The sequence below is a fragment of the Ambystoma mexicanum genome, chromosome 8, assembly GCF_040938575.1.
Source record: "Ambystoma mexicanum isolate Mex_15411 chromosome 8, UKY_AmexF1_1, whole genome shotgun sequence".
Classification (NCBI taxonomy): Eukaryota; Metazoa; Chordata; class Amphibia; order Caudata; family Ambystomatidae; genus Ambystoma; species Ambystoma mexicanum.
Genome location: NC_090929.1, coordinates 622,482,892 through 622,499,478, shown reverse-complemented (window position 1 = coordinate 622,499,478; position 16,587 = coordinate 622,482,892). Strand labels below are relative to the sequence as shown.

Genomic DNA, 16,587 nt, shown 5'->3' with positions numbered 1-16,587 from the left:
GTAGAGCACTGTTGTGGTTGGAGAGAATTGTGTACTATGATTATTCTTTCATTTATAAACCCATTAACTGGTAATGTTGGGCTTCAGCTGTGTTCCCAGTGTTAATACAAGGGCCCCGAGGATGTTTGGTAGGTGTTGCCCAAGTAGACCATATGGCAAGTCATATAGCTTTATAGACCAGCAGCGATGGCTGTACCAGGCATTATGGGTCTTGACATGAGGGCCTTTATCGATGTATGGGGGGGTCATAATAGCCAGTGTAAACTATTAAATTCCCTTGATCAGAAATGACTATCTCAAATGCAAGAAAAAAAAACATGAACATATATATTTGTTTTTATTTGTATTTTCGGTTATTTTTTTCTTTCAACACATTTAAAAACAACATTAAAACGGATCCATTGACAAACATACAAACCATGCGTATTTACAATTTTCTTAATAATATGCTCCATAAATGCAAAATAACAGAAAAACAAAACATCCTCTGTAATTTATTGTTTGGGCAATGAGGATATTGGGGTAGAAGCAGTGTCAGTCCACACACAGAAGCTGAATGGAGGAAAAGAAAACTGCATCAGAAATCTGCAGGCTATATGAAAATCTCAGGCTATACCAGTTTGTTTAGCCCACAAATCCGGCAATAGGATTGGTTTATTCAATCAACCCGGGTTCTAATATGTTTTCTGTCAGTGTTGGGTTCTGTTCTGTGGCAATTAACTGAAATTGATAATAGAAGATTAGAACATTGTGCTTCAGTAGGCCAGGATGATCTTTAACCTCACTACCAGCCTTTAACAACTAAGATCTCCTACATCGTATGAGTACAGAATTCCTCTGGCAGTCCTAAATAGAAGCATAGGGAGAAGCACGTTTGCACCCATAATGTTGACAATACTCTGTGGTCACTTCTTGGAAGCCCTTGTGCACACTTTTGGAATGTTCCTTAGTGAGATTAATTACTAAGGCACACTTTGGCCAGTTGGAGGCAAAGGATGATGATTCCATCTTATTTTGTTTATGTGATCAGGCGCCATTAGATTCATCTGTTCATAGAATCTTCTTTTGCCCATTGTATGCTAAACTCAGGAGGAACATATTATTACCAGTTTTAAAGAAATGTGAGTTTCAGAATTTCTGCACCATGACAGCAGTGGATTTGGGACTCACATAGGCCTTAGGGCGCTTTCTGTTCACCAGCTAGAACTTGGCAGGTTATCACTACATATTATCCCCACCAAAAATATTGCTGTATATATGGTTGTCTGGAACGGCCGTAAGCGATATTTCTTGGCAGGATAATTTTGGGGGTTTTTGGGAGCGCGTGTTGCGGGGGTGTCCCCCGCTCCTTTAAAAATAATGCAGGGGTTACGGGGGTGTCCCCCTCAGGTTCCATGCCTTAATATTGCTGCAAAAATATGAAATATTTTTGTATGGCGATATTTTTGCGGGGACATTAACAGAGATCCCTTTGCCGGTGGTGGGCACATGAACTTATAGATCCCTACTTTTGTCGTAGTCCAGTTGATATCACGGTGGGTTTTATTAGTTGGTCGGATATTTTTTTTATATGGTTACTAGGGTTTTGCCATCGTAAATCATTTGGGATATTGATCACTCCTCGTACCTGTTAGTCTAGTTAGTTTACAAAGCTCATTGCTACATGGTAAAACAGATTATTTTTAGAAAGCGATATAGTAATATAGGGTAGAGATCCTTAGCCTTTTTGTGACTATCTTTTAATTCTGTATCATGGCTGAAGGAAATGTGTTGTTTTTCAAATGGAAACTTGGATGATGTATATAATTTTATGTTTCTGATGTCTGTATTGTGTGATGTTTTATGAATAATATTTTAGTCAAAATTACTGAAGAAAAAAAAGAATGATCCTTAGTACCTGTATTATACATTCTGGCACTTCGACTACTGAGACAGACCTCAAGAATGTGTCTGTTATCAAAACCTCATTGTACCGTTTCTGGTTTGTATTTTAGGATGAAAAGGCAGAAGAGGAGAGTATAAGTTGTCTCAGGGACTCTACACAAGAGAATCTGTACTGTTCACCCATCCTGGTGCGCAAGAAGGCGATCCGCAGCAAGGTTCTCCGCTCAGGTGCCTACCATTGTAACAGCTTTGGAACACAGCAGCAGTATGATGGAAAACCGGGTAAGTTATTGCGCGCATCAGCAAGCAAAGCAGCAAAGCTATCTTGCATTTTCCCTCTTTCGCCACTAACCAAACCCATCCCCCCTCTTTAACATCCACCAGAGCACCAAGACACCATGCAAATGTCAACGAGCATCGTATAAGGGCAAATCATGACATACATTTACTCTGCTGCTATACTCACACTTTGGCACATCGGGGTGCATTGATAGAGGCTCAGTCCTTTCGCCTCCCCCCGCCTCTTTCTACTTGGCTATGGATGATGCTTATCACTCTTCCCTTCCTCTGCCCTCAACAATTTCATTAAAACCCTACCACTCCCTAAATATGCCCTCAAATGCAGTGTACTGCCATGCTCACATAATGCCACTGGGTGGGTCCGCTTCTCCCTTCCTTAGGGTCGCCAACAGTCCTATTAGATGATCAATCCATCAGCTTTGTCTAACATAGGAAAGGAGTTTTTTCTGGCGGGGGTGCAATTTGGTACAAACATTGATTGTGAATGTGTATCTGTCTGAACTTATTCAGAGTTTATTTTACAGTAGCAGGGTCTTCTTTTTATGTCACTATTAGGAATGTTTGATTTTTTGGAATTACTTCATTACTGGATACCTCGATAGATGTCATAAATAGCCAAACATACATTTGACAAACTTAAACTCATCCATACAATTGAAAATGCAAAAAGCACACATTGACTGAAGCATGTACAGGCGAATGGCGGTTCCTCACAGTTTAGGCAACATTCCAATAGTGGACAGATTGTACCTCCCTATGTGTACATATTTTCATAATTAAAAAAATATTGTCAAACCATCTTAATTAGCAGCATCTTGGACAGACTCCCTCTACGTTTCAACCTTTGGCCAAAACATAGTGATGATCTTTTACCTGTATGGGAAGGGAACACAAGGTGTGGTTTATTGAAAGTGTGTTCCTTTTGTATATTTAAAGCAGCCAAATGGAAGGATTCTATTTCTGCAATACTGTAAAAGAATTTGCATGAATGGTTGAGTCATCTATGTCTCGGCAGCTTGCCTGTGGAACCTCCTTCCATGTGATATAAGGGTCATTACGAACCATCTAGCCTTTGGGAATTCTGTTAAAGCCAGTCTGTTTTGAGTAGCAGAACGTTCATTGTCTAGCTAGAGTTAGGCAGCCTACCATCTGCCGCAATCTTAAGTATATTTTCCAGAAAGAGCATCACTAAATTAATGAGCTCATAATAACATGACAGCAGACTGACTTTCACCCATGTAACAGTCTGCAAATAATAAAGACCAACAATTTATGAGGGGTGTCATTAAAAGCCAACCCACTACAGCCCACGCCCTTGATTAAGAATAAAATATAACTTCTCTGAACAAATCAGTTTTCCCAGAGCCACCCCATTTATGCATTTGTCCCCCATCCCATTGTTTAGCTGCTGTGTTTCTCTGGTGTCTCTATGTCTGTTCTTCTACCACTGGCTCCATGCCCTGTATTACTGAACCTAGAGGGCAGGGGCACGTGTAGCACACCGTAGCAGTTGCTAATGTCTGAAAGAGCTTTTTTTTATGGAAAAGACTTCAGCATATTTCTTCTTCTATTTGTTTCCTTCCTGCAGACCGGCCAAGCTGGGTCAGTGCTTCTGCTGCGGCCTGTAGTTGTGGGAGTACAACACACCTGCCAGAGAGCGATGCTGTGCTCACAGAAGCCGTCTGGTCCTTTGCTGGCATCTGCAGGTTAGTCTGAGAAGGAGTGAACATGCCTAGTTTTGGGGTTGTTCACAAGTTGGTAAGACCCTCAGCATTTCAGGTGAGGACCTGACAGGAGATCAGAACACTTTTACTAGGAACTTGGAGAGCAAATAGTGCAAACTTTGATGAAACCACATACAACCCTTTTCCGTAATCTTTGGTTTCATCAGCAAAAGCTACTTCGATCACCTTGTGTGTGGGTCTGTGCGTGTGTGCGTGTGTGTACGATTCGCCCAGCCATGGGAATTTAATTTACACTTGTAGACATCTGTTGCATTTTAAAGCACAATCTGCCCAAATAACATTTGTCAGATGTGACCTCCTGTATGTATGTATGCATTTATTTATTTACTAGCAAGAAGTACCTGTTCTCCGAACAGGTTCTGTAGACTGACATGACAACACCCTCATAAATTGTTGAAAATCAATGATCCTGTAGGTTGCTGTTCTGATTCACTTATCGCTTGATGTGCTTCGCGCCCTGAAGTAGACTGCACTGAGAATGGGCTTGTGTGTCTGGCTGACATACCCCGGAGTAGACATTGGGCGGAGGCGAGAGTAGGTGTACTGCTGCATACTGGGACCTTCTGTGCTCTCTCCCCACCTCTCACCTCAGCCTGGCATGGTGCAGTTCGTTGCAGTGCAAATATCTTGGAAACCATGCATACTAGGGCTTTGAAACATGGTTTTCGTGGGACCTCCAGTTTTTTTCCGAGTGTCAAGTGCGGTGCTTCTATGACCACTTTGATGTTTCACTGATTTCAGGCAATTGTCTCATGTGTGAAGGTGCTGAAACCCGGGAAAAAAGGTGGGGTGTCCAAATGTCATCTAGCCAATTATGTCCGGAGGGTCCTAACAGGTAACTATGCAAAATGTGGTGCAGATTGGTGAAACAGTGTGAAATTGTATAAGGAAGAACGCTTTGCCAAGACACAAATCCAGCCACAAACCCACATATTTTCACTTTTATAAATATAATATATAGATTGGTGATTTGTAAGGCTTCTCTTGCACACAGAGCTGCTTCTTAGTGCTAAAAAAAGTATTTAAACATCACTTTACCTGAGGACATGAGGTTCTCCAACAAGAAATGTTTTGAAAATATAATAAATTGTGCTTTTTGACACATATTTGGCCAGTAACAATGATGAGATCATTATATGGCCAATTAAACATTCTACAGGGAAGTGTTCTACGCCAGGGCCATTTTGTGGAAATGTAGTTGCAAATGTTAATTAACAGCTTATTGGGACAGTAACTTTTGTCAGAGGCTGATAGGATGTGAAGACCAGTTAAAGCTGAGGATTGCAAGATTCTTCCAAACATATTTTTGAAAACTTTAGTAGCAAATGGTGCATCTTGAAGTATATCTGACACAGTATGTAATATTGGTCAGAAACTAGTTAATACAGCCTTGCCATCATGTAACTTTTCCATGAAGCCTAGTGAGCACATCATGGTCAAGTCAATATTTCCCACTTATCACTTCACTCTTGATTACAACTTCAATTGCGTTGATTTATTACCTCATAGCTAGTTCCCAGTATGCTCACTTAGTGCACCATTCCCAGATTCCATTATGCTGAGTTAACACATCGTTACCATTTCACAGTACACCCAGTTAGTACACTGTGTAGAGGGTCCATTATGACCAATTAGCATATTGTAGCCCGAATTCATTCAGCCTAACTAGCACATCTGCATTTTGTCCACTTAGCACAACATGACCAGAATACATAATACTCATTTAATCATTATGCAACTCTGAGGAGGGCTAGATGGTAGGTTTGGAATCAACCACATTCACTGGCAGTGATTTTGGAATCCCACCAAACCATTGTGTTTTAGCCTGCTGTTTCATTACAGAAGAGGAAAACCATATGCAAATCAGGTTTGGTCCCACCCCCAACAGGGGTACACACGCCCGAAATGATAGGTCACAAAGCATCTGCACAAGACTATAAGTAACCACAGACATGGTTCAATCAGTGGTGATGGTTGATTTGAAGCCTTCCATCCACCATGCTTTAGTGTTTAATTTAGTTCATTATGCCATGGCCACCCTGGAACCAGCGGGTAGCACTGCGTGACTGGTACCAGGAAGAGGCTCTTGGGTATCCATGGTAAGGCAATGGTGGTCAGGCAAGGCTCAGGCAACTGAGGGTCTCTTTGTAGGGACATCCGAGATCACAGAAGCACATCTCACGAGAGTCCGGGACTCTCGCAAGATTATTCTCTAAGGCCTATTTTAGCTTCCCACGTCCAGCAACATGTGCCAGAGGTTCCAGGAAGTCTGTCAAGAACCACCTCGCATTCGGTTTTGTTCTAGGACCCCCCCCTGAAACCCAGGAAGAAGACCCAGAAGATTCCACGCAGGAAGAGGAAGAGAATAGCGCAAGGAAAAAGAAGAGGATTGCAGAAAGAATAAGGGGCAGGAAGAGGATAGCAGAAGGAAGAAAGAAGAGTGAAGGAAAACCTCTGCGAACCAGAGACAGGGGACAGCCCCAGGGACAAGGTAGAATTCAGAGGACTTACCATTTTGTTCACCGCTCCTGCCAGCCTCTGCTGCAATCTCATTCGCAGGGCTCTGCAATCCACATCTGTAACAGGGAGATGGGACAAACTTAATGCATCCTCCTTGGTTGTGCACGGGGCAAAGTTAGCTCTTCCCATACGAGCGAACACTTCCTTGAGCACTCATCCTGGAGGGCGCTCCTCATCCAGGCTGCTCCATCGCCGGCCCAGCCGCCTGAATCCACATCTGCGCACAAAAGAAAAAGAGAGCAGTACGTTAACTCAAGAAGTGAAGAAACTCCTTCCCTTAGACACATGATACTTGATAATTCCAAATTACCCGCGAAGCGCAAGAATGGATCAGGGACCCATTATGCCCAGTCAGCACAGCATCACATGTGATTCCATTATGTCCAGTTAGTGTAGCATGGCTAACTTTCCTTATGCAAAATAATAAGAGGGGGGGTTATGTGTTTTAACCCCTGTATGCTCCTGTTTCCTCCCCCAGCAAAATGCAGATGAACTCTGTTGTGCCTCGAAGCCCACTTGGAGTGAACCCAGGTCATTGCTGGACAAGACCTGGGGACATGCCATCATGACAGAGGGGTGAGGAGAACATCACAAAGGAGCAGGTACAGAGCAGCCTGGGGGTAGGGGTAAGCAGATGGAGGGTGGAGTAGAAGAGTATGCTGTTCTTACACCTGTGTTCTTGTCTCTATAACGCAGATTCTCACATGACCAAATCCTGAAGGCAGAAGGGTCCTGTCCCACACACAAGAGGGGCAATGCCATCCTAAGACCATAGGGGGAGACATTCTCTCTCAATTGGACACTCCCTGATGGCTTTGCTATACAGTCTAGTGAGGAGTGTTCTGTGAAGGGAGGTGGGTGCAGGCATCAGGTATCAGTATCCAGACGTCCCCGTTAAGCCAGCCGCCAGGTAGTGCGTTACACACCACAGCCACAATTCCTTACGCTCAGTTAGCACATCATGACCAGTTCTCATTATGCCCACTAAGAATATTATGGCCGCTATTAATAATGACTACTTAGCACACCCTAGTCAAATCGCATTAGGCCCACTTAGCACAATGTGCCTGGCTTTCATTAGGCCCAGCAAGCATTTTAATGGCTGTTTCTTTATGTTATGCTCAGTTAATAAATACCTACAATTTCACATTATTTTGAGTTAAGGCTAATGTCCATATTTATTTAACCCATCCTCCCCCCATCCAATCCAGTTGTGCAGCACTTTCTAAATCCACCAAGCGAGCTCTACATCACTCTATTGCCCAGTAAGAACTTTGTTGCAATTTCCCATTAAACCAAACTAGGACATCCGTGCCAGATTCCATTATCTACAGATGGAACTGCAGTGGCAGATCCCATTATGCCCAGTTAGCACAGCATCACATGTGATTCCATTATGTCCAGTTAGCGCAACATGTTTTACCCTCCAGTTCCGGTAACACGCTCCTTTGGGCTAGAAATCAACAGCTTATTTCATGTGCTCAAAAAGCGACCTAATACAATTTTTCATGCAATGGTATGTAGAAGTGGAGGGTCAGGCAATTAACCATAAGGGCCTGCACCGGAACTCAACTGCCCCACTTAAGAGGCATAAAAGGCTGCAGCAGGAGGGGGAAGAAAGAAGAAGTTGGAGAAAGAGCTGGAGCAGGAGCTGGAAGGCTGGCAGTAGTAGCAGAAGAGCACGAGGCTGGCAGTTCATGAGGAAGTGTGATCACTTAAGGGACGTCGGGACACGAGGAAAGAAGATTTTACCTGCAAGTTCTGAGAGGGTCCTGTGTTCACAAACCCTGCCTTGCCGTGGCTGCACTGAGAGAGACGTGCTGAGACTAAAGCTCTTCCCAGGTGCGCCTATTGGCTGCAATTGCAGAGCCGTGATCGTGCTGCAACCCAAGGCCTGTGTAAAGAAGCAAGGCGAGGGACAGAAGAGTGAAGGAGACTCCATGTTGATAAGGGCAGACCAGAGACACCCATGCTACATAGGGGTGTGGGTCCCAAGTGTGCCTGAAGTTATAGTAGAAGAAGAAGAAGTCGGGAAGTGGATGCAGTCCGCAACTACAGCGTTCCTGGAGCCAGTGAGTGAAGCTCTGTGTTCAGGTTCACTCTGAAAACCTTGCTGGTAACTTACCAGCTCTAAATTAAGTTGCTTAAGAGTGGGAGCGAGTAGAAACTGTTTGTTGTCGTTGTGAAGAGTCCTGCTGACAATGGAAATGTATCACGCGCACATTTATTAAAAATCGGAGAGCTGTTTAATGTTACCGGAGTGGTAGCGTGTCTCCAATTAAAAAGGGGAAATCACTCGGGAACCCTAACGCTGACTTTCACAAATTGTTACAAGACGTTATTGCATTAAAGAGAGGTGGCGTGTGAACAATTATAGTTCCTGACAGGAGTCGGAGAAACTCTCTGTGTTAATAAGTGGGAAAGCAATTACTTACGGTTCTTTAAGGTTAAAGATCTTCCTTAAAGAGTGGTTGTGTATACCTAAATCTGTTTCCCTTGTGAAGAATGAAACTTGTAACATCAAGAACAAGTATTTGGTAAATGTAGATGTTATTGAACTGATGAGCGTTACCCAAGCCAAGAGGCAAACCCTTTCTATAGTTTAACCGGACATGTTGAAATCTATCCACCTGAATTCTGAGGTTGCTAAAGTTGTTAAAGTTGTTAAAGGTCCAGTGTCCCCTGATACAAGTCTGACATGGTTATCCAAAGCTGGAAGTGTGGCAATACAGCTTCAGGGTAGCTACTGGAACTAAGAACGTGTGAATGAAGCTGGGGAAGGGAGCTTGGTGCTTGTAAGAAGATTAAGACAATCTGTAATGCGGATATGTGTCCGTCCTCCCATCCCATCTCCTTCCTATCTTCATTTCTTTGCCAATAGGTTTGGCTTAGGGAATGGTGACCTTTAATTTAACACAGGGATGCACGTAGGACTTTTCAAAGTGGTAGGACAATCCCCATCTTCTGTGCACCTGTGACAAAATGACTTCTGCCATGCAGGAGAACAAGGGTGATTAGTAGTGAAACCACTTACTCTTGCCTCCTTATGTACATTTTTTATAAATAGGGCAATAGCTATCCATAATTCTGGGAGCCTCTAGAGCAATCCGCTTTGAAGATAGCGGATGGAGCTCAGTCAACCAGGAAGCAATCCCAGGGGGAGCAACCAATCAGATTGACATACGCCCCACTCTGACCCCTGGCAGGCAGCACTGTCATTTATAAGTAAAATGGGGACTGTGACAAGGTCACCTCAGTAAAGAGACCATGTATGTGGAGTGGACATCTCTGGGAGCTAGGGGAAGCCACCAGCTACTTGATGCAACCCGGGGGGGGGGGGGGGTTGAATAAGAGGGATCCCTTAGAGGTCCCCCAGTCTCCTGATCATGTAGCTGGCCTCTCAGTCAGTCAGTGTGGCTGTGATAGGGCCTCAAAATGTGGAGGAAACACACAGGGTGATCAATATGCTGTAAAGGTCTGGGTTCGGTTTATGCCTTGTGCCAGGATGCCCGTTGGACAGGCAGTGTCTGTGTTAACAGTCCTGTGACTGTCTCCTGCCATATGGATGGTACTAAGTAGTGATGACCAGGGCATCCTCCACTTCATGGTCAGTGATTCTGGTCTATCCACCTAGTTGGGAAGTAGATTCCAGAGGACAAAAGAAAGGGGGGGTGATGAATTAAAAGTACAGAGATCATTATGTTAAGTAATTTTCACTGCTTCATGCCCCATTTAGAGACGCTGCAATCTCACTGCTGAGCAGAGATGTTTTAGGTGCCTTCCTGATGCGAGCAGAGCCAGGATGCAAAGACAAGTGGTCATTTACATTAAGAACCCAATGTGGTGTCACTTCTTACCAGATCGTACAAACAAGCCAAGGCACCTACTCCTTTGAGGTAAGAGGTGACCAACAAGGTGGTATGAATGCTTGGGAGAAGTAGGGCAATTGTGGAGAGAAAGAAAGTGTGTGTGAGGCTTGGTGAGGTGGAGGAAAAGAGTGGGTAACACTTTGTAGAGTAGAGAGTAAACAAGGGTGAGGTTGTGTAAGCCACCAGGTAGAAGGAAAGCAAGGCAAACAGTAAAGTGAAAGAAAAGTGTGGTTGAGGCTAGGCATTCGTTTAAATGAAGAAAAGGTGTAAGTGGGTCTGTCAAATGTGAAAGATCAGCAGGTAAGGCTGGATGAAGTTTGAGATAGAAGGAAAGAATAAGGGAAGGGGAGCAAGATAGAGGGTGAACCAGGATGAGGTAATTGGATAGTGTGGGTGAGACTTGCTGAGATTGGGCACTAATGTTGGGGAGTCTGAGCAAAAAGCAAGATGGGTTTAAAGAATGCAGATCATAATATTAACCTCTCCCTTTCCTCCTCACGAACACAGCAGGTACTTCTTTCCCTCTCCTCTGGCCCATTTTCCCTTGTTTCTCTCCCTCTCTCATGTCTACTCACTCAAACCACGTCTTTCTTTCCTTCTCCTTCCCCTATCACAGGCATATCTGGTCTTCCAGCCCCTCTCTTTTCCCATTACACAAACCTTCTGCTTTACAGTCTGGGTTTAGATTAGGGCACGTCATAGTCAGCTTTGCTTGAAGTCTGGGGCAACATATTTCTTCAAAACACTGAATTGTTGCTTGACCTATTGGTACTTCTGAAATTAACCATGGACTTCCACACAATATACTTTTCCATACAGATTACTACTAATTTATCAAAGGTATCGTATTCAGCTAGTGGCTATACAGGGATTTACCCAAAGATCATGATCGCTTTTCAAATTAAATCGGATTCCTGGTCCAACATATAGGACAATGGCAAAGCTTTCACCAAGAAAAAGTGAAATAGACTAGTCATTTTGCCTGCTCTAAAAGTTGGCCTAGCATGTATATCTGTAGGTAAGCAAAGCAACCCTTTAAAGTCCGTAAGGGGTATGGTCGCAATGACTTCAAGACACAAATCTCTGCTTTTGTAGTTATACCCATAGCAGCTGAGAAGCACATCTCTGGGATACCCCATGTCTTGTCCTCCCCCAATACATCACAGTTCGCCCCACCTTCTGGGAGAATGCTGGATGAAAGACCTTCATATCTAATAAACTGATTTCTCTCTATTTATCTATTTATTTCCTGTTATCTGCATTCAGCAACTAGTGGGCTAAGAGATATAGGCAGAGATGTTGTCGATATTAATAATGCCCACAGTAAAACATCCTCTCCCCGCTATTCTAATATAGATTATATTGAGGTAAACATGTTCTACAAGGGTCGGCTCTCCCAGTATTTCTGTGGGCATCCAGGCCACCAGCCATCTACTGGACTTTCCCCATAGGCCCTTCTTAGTAAAGACAGTAGGTATTAAAGCCATCCTCATACGAGGGAGATATCGGGCCACACTACAATTCTGCCTCCCTGGGCCATTGCGGTTTTTTGACAATATTAATTTTCCAATAGTTTATAAACAATTCAGTTTATAATTAGTACACTTTACCAATATACCATATACAATTTATTAAAACAAGTAATGTGGCCCAACGCGTTTCGAGACAATTCTCTTCTTCAGGGGCGAATACATTTTTCAAACTTAATCTGCAGAAAAAGTCAAACATAAATTACAATTATTATAGCGTCTAAATATCATTTAAACAATTGATTCTACAATTAGAGTGCTATATTTGAAATTTCAATATTTCTACAAAATGTTTTCAAAATAGATCTACTAATAATTAGCATGACCCCGATTTATGACCATGTGTTCTGAACCATAATCATCATTTGTACAGTATAATTTCAATAAGACAAAAACACTTTAACACATTTCTAATCATTCCTATCTATGCAGGAGTACACTAGGTGGTTTATGATTGCACTAGTACAAAGTTCACCAACTTTGCCTCCTATATAATAGTGAGCTGGTTGATCTTATTGGATGGTAAGTTTTTCTTTCTTAGAAGAAAGGGTTATCTTGATCAATCCTAATGTGGTTTCCTTATTTCTCTTAATGGATGATGAAAGATAGAACTTTCTTAAACAATCTTACTGTGGATTCCTACCCTGTAAATAATAGAAATAAGGTAAGATTAAGGTCCTTAATTAAAGGAAGTGTACAGAGTCAAAACAAAAGTGTTGTAATAATTCTTACCCACATGGGGTAGGATACTGTATTTCTCCAGGGAAAATGTTTATCCCTAGCAAACTAGTAGGTATAAGCGGATCTTATTCTTATTGTTGGTCCATGTTGGTACATCTAAAAAATGTTATTGTGGTTAGTTAGGACAGTCTGTTACCTTGAGGATAAAATATACATTGTCAAATCATTATAGTATATAAATGTCCTACCGTAGATGTAGAATTGTCAAGAAAAGAAAATAAGATCAAGGCTTTGCTGCCAGATTTCTAGGCTAGATGTGGTTGGCAATCCGGTGCCTAATGAATTCACACAGTAAACCTGTGAAAAAAGATTTGATAAGAGATACAGGGCCTCATTACGACTTTGGAGGTAGCCATGGCGCTATTAGCGCCATGGCTGCCTACAAAATCGGGTCCGGGTTCCCTGAATGGGGAATTACCGGGCCATTCAGATTTCGGAGGGCCCGGTAATTCCTCCTAATCGGAACCCGGTCCCGGACCTTCCCCATTCCCATTTGAGCCCCCATAGGGCTCAATGGGAATGGGAGCGGGAGCTAACAATGGGGCGATTACGACCGGCCCGTTGTTAGCTCCCTGGTCCCCTCGCAGGACCCAGTAATGACGCCTGGTTTTACCAGGTGTCCTTACCGGGTCTCGTGAGGGGGCCTCGTAAATTTGAGGAATGGGTTTAACAGGTCCGCTTCCATTAGCGGAGCCCGTTAACCCATTCCGCAAAAGTCGTAATGAGGCCCATAGTCTAATACCTTTATGGTAAAGAAATTCATTTAGTTGAAGCATCCTAATCATAAGTTAAAATCTAAAAACCACAAGCCTAATTGTTAGTAGTACTTACTTGGAGCTCTCCTGTTAAAGTCTTCCTGCCAAACCGGGTTCGGTATGTCAGAACAAGATGGGCGCTTAAATGGCGGCGATTTTGGGTGACATCATCACATATCAACAACACCCAAAGAGACTAGGGGAGTTTAATGACCCAAGAGTTCATCCCCTAAGAGAACACCATAGACAATTAAATACTACAAAACTCTCTGGTCTCTGTATTTTCTTCTTACAGGCTAGACATTAAACAAACAGTTCATTGAGCAAATAAAGAACTGTCTAGTATCCTTATCCAAATAATGTAAAATTCTATTACATTTTATTACATTTTAATGCAACACAATGTGCACAATTCAATAAAACACATAAAAATACATAACATCAATTCATATCACAATTATCATTTAAAACACATTACAAAATGTCACAAACTACATAAAACTACTTTGACAAATTGCTATAACCTCTATAATGCAAAAAAACCTCAACCACTGTTGTCTGGCTGATAAAGTGAATGAGGTATTTCTAATCTCTTTATCTCCCCATAACTGAGATCAATTAAACGAATCCCTATATGCCATCAGGGTTCTAACACAACTTAATAATAAATGCAATCCACTGTTAATCAATACAGTCTCCTTTCAGCACAACATGTTTCGTTCTGTATTTAATTATACATATTCCATCAGAACTTCTTCAGGGGACCAACAGCATTTGGTTAATTAGCACTCAATTTTGAAGTAGCGAAAACCACCACCACTATTGCAGCTTATACGTCCAGACCGTATAGGAGAAAACACAGATCTATAGCTGTCATTAGTACTGCTATAACACATATCCTTACCACATAGGTCTTTGAATAAACCCGGGAAGCACTTACCGGTATTTTTTAAATTAATACTTCATTAGCCAGTACCGTGTGGGCATCTTCACAAATAGACCACAACCTAATGGGATACATGAATTACGGTCAGGGAGTCCACAAAAACTGTGTGTGTTACAAAAACCATTTTGTGTCAATCACTCACACACATTTATTTACAATAAGGCCATATGCAGAGTCTAAATCCACAATTACTTCTATTGGACATAACTTTCACTTCTACATTACACTCTCCATTCATTTAAATCTACAATAATGCAAAACACCTACATATTCCTTAAATATTAGTCCTCACTACCTTCAGCAACACTTAATCCAGTGCATAGTCCCCTTTCACTAGAAAAAACGGTTTCAATCACACATCGCATGCCCTCAGTGTCGCATATGTCTCTTACCGTGTCAAATTATCACAAGGGCTTCAAAGCGTTATAACATCCAATCTTGTAAATGCCCGCCTGGTCCACTGGTATGGCATTCTGTTTGTCAAAATCTCTTCTCACCCGCCTATTCTGCTCAGCGCTGAAAAAAGTGCCCTCTAAGTGAGAAAAAGAAACAGGCCCAACATCAATAATCTGATCTTTAAAACAACGAAATAGGTCTTGTGTCAACGCGCATACTCTAACAGTTTACATAACCCCTATCCTTAACATATTCCTACTGTTTACACACAATAACTTACTGTGTTCTCGGCAATGACTAACTCGTCAGCAGTAGAAATCCCTCTGTTGCTGCAAACGTCCTGTCATCTGACACCTCCTTCCATACAGCAGCTGCACCTTTCACTTCTTGCTGCTGCTGTTAAAAGGGCGTGGGACCTGAGTGAATTCAGGTGCGGTACCTCATTACTTATGTCCATCAGTTGTATAACATACTTCTCTGCAGCCAACGATTCCGAGCAGCAATTATCGTGCTTTGTAAACGTGACAGGCTAAGCCATTCGCGTTTGCATTTCAAATCCTCATTAATCATGTCCGGCTGCTGTGTGTCATACTACCCTGTACCAATGGTTCAGAGCAGTGATTAACATGCTCTACTAAAGATAACTAGCTAAACCATTCATGTTTGCTTTTCCAATCAAGCACGACTTAAATGTAATTCTGCTCTAATGTTACTCACTACAGAACTACTGAGCTGTAGATTTAAATCAGATTAAAAAAATGTTTACAACGTTTGCACTAAGTAAAAAAGCTCTAAATGCACTAACCTCCCTGAACTAGGCTTTTTCACAAATTCTGCCACTCTACCAGCTCGTTCAGACCAGTCTGAGCAGAGTTACACACAAAAATTAACCACTGCTCTCTTCTAAATATCAATTTAGCTGTAGATTCACCATTTACCTTTTTAGGGATTTGTAATAATACAGTACATTTCAAAGTATCACTGTTAAGTTCCATTGCTAGAAAATGGTTGACTTAAGGGGCTATGAGTACCGTATGTTTAATACACCTGCAGTACTCAGAAATCCTCACTTTAATTTTTCCCTCTGTCATACCTATATATAATTTGGGGCATGTGCACCAAACTGCATACACAACATTGCTGGAATTACAATTTGTGAATTGTTTCTGTAACCACAGTTGTTTCAGACCAATATCCACTTCTGTTGTTCTGCTGGTATATTTACAATGCTGCACACCCCACATGGTGAATGGCCAATCAATCTAGGAATGCCCCATAATTCTGTGACACTTCTCTGTTTATCTCTGAGTGAAATATCATTTTTTATTAATAATTCTTTCAAATTGGCTGATCTCTTAAACGCACACAAAGGTGCTTGCAAAGGGCATTCGCCACCTTGTAAAATATGCCAATTCTTCTTAATGATCTTTCCAATATCATTAGACAGTGGTGTATAAGTACTGATAAACACAATGCCAGTGTTCTCTGAATTTCAGGCTTAATACTCAAGAAGAGCCTCTCGATTATTATTCATTGATCTCTTTATTGCCCGCTTGACTATAGCCTTGGGGTATTGCCTCTTTGTCAACTTCTGGCTTAAACTGTTTGCTTCAGCCAAAAAGTAGTGTCATGTGAACTATTGCGCTTCAACCATAAAAACTGGCCAAACGGTTAATTCTCCCTAGTATGCCTGGGGTGGCAACTGTCAAACGGAAGAAGCGAGTTCTGATCTGTCGGCTTATGGAAAGGTTTTACTTGTAAAATTCTGTTAGCTACATCTACCCATATTGTGATATCCAGGACATTTACCTCACTATTACTCTGTGTTGAGATACATTTCAAACAGTGGTTCTGTTGGTTAATCCAAATAATGAATTCCTGGAACAAGGCCAACGAGCCGTC

General features: G+C 42.1%; 1 protein-coding gene across 11 annotated transcripts in view; it reads left to right on the top strand.

The window, feature by feature from the left end:
* Window positions 1-16,587, top strand: part of SH2D5 (SH2 domain containing 5) — a 518,455-nt gene that overhangs the window by 462,858 nt on the left and 39,010 nt on the right. For all 11 annotated transcript variants that reach the window (XM_069610337.1, XM_069610334.1, XM_069610330.1 and 8 more), the window contains 3 exons: window positions 1,995-2,166; window positions 3,773-3,890; window positions 10,186-10,345. In XM_069610337.1, coding sequence (XP_069466438.1) covers window positions 1,995-2,166; window positions 3,773-3,890; window positions 10,186-10,345 — 450 coding nt within the window. The remainder of the gene's footprint in view (window positions 1-1,994; window positions 2,167-3,772; window positions 3,891-10,185; window positions 10,346-16,587) is intronic.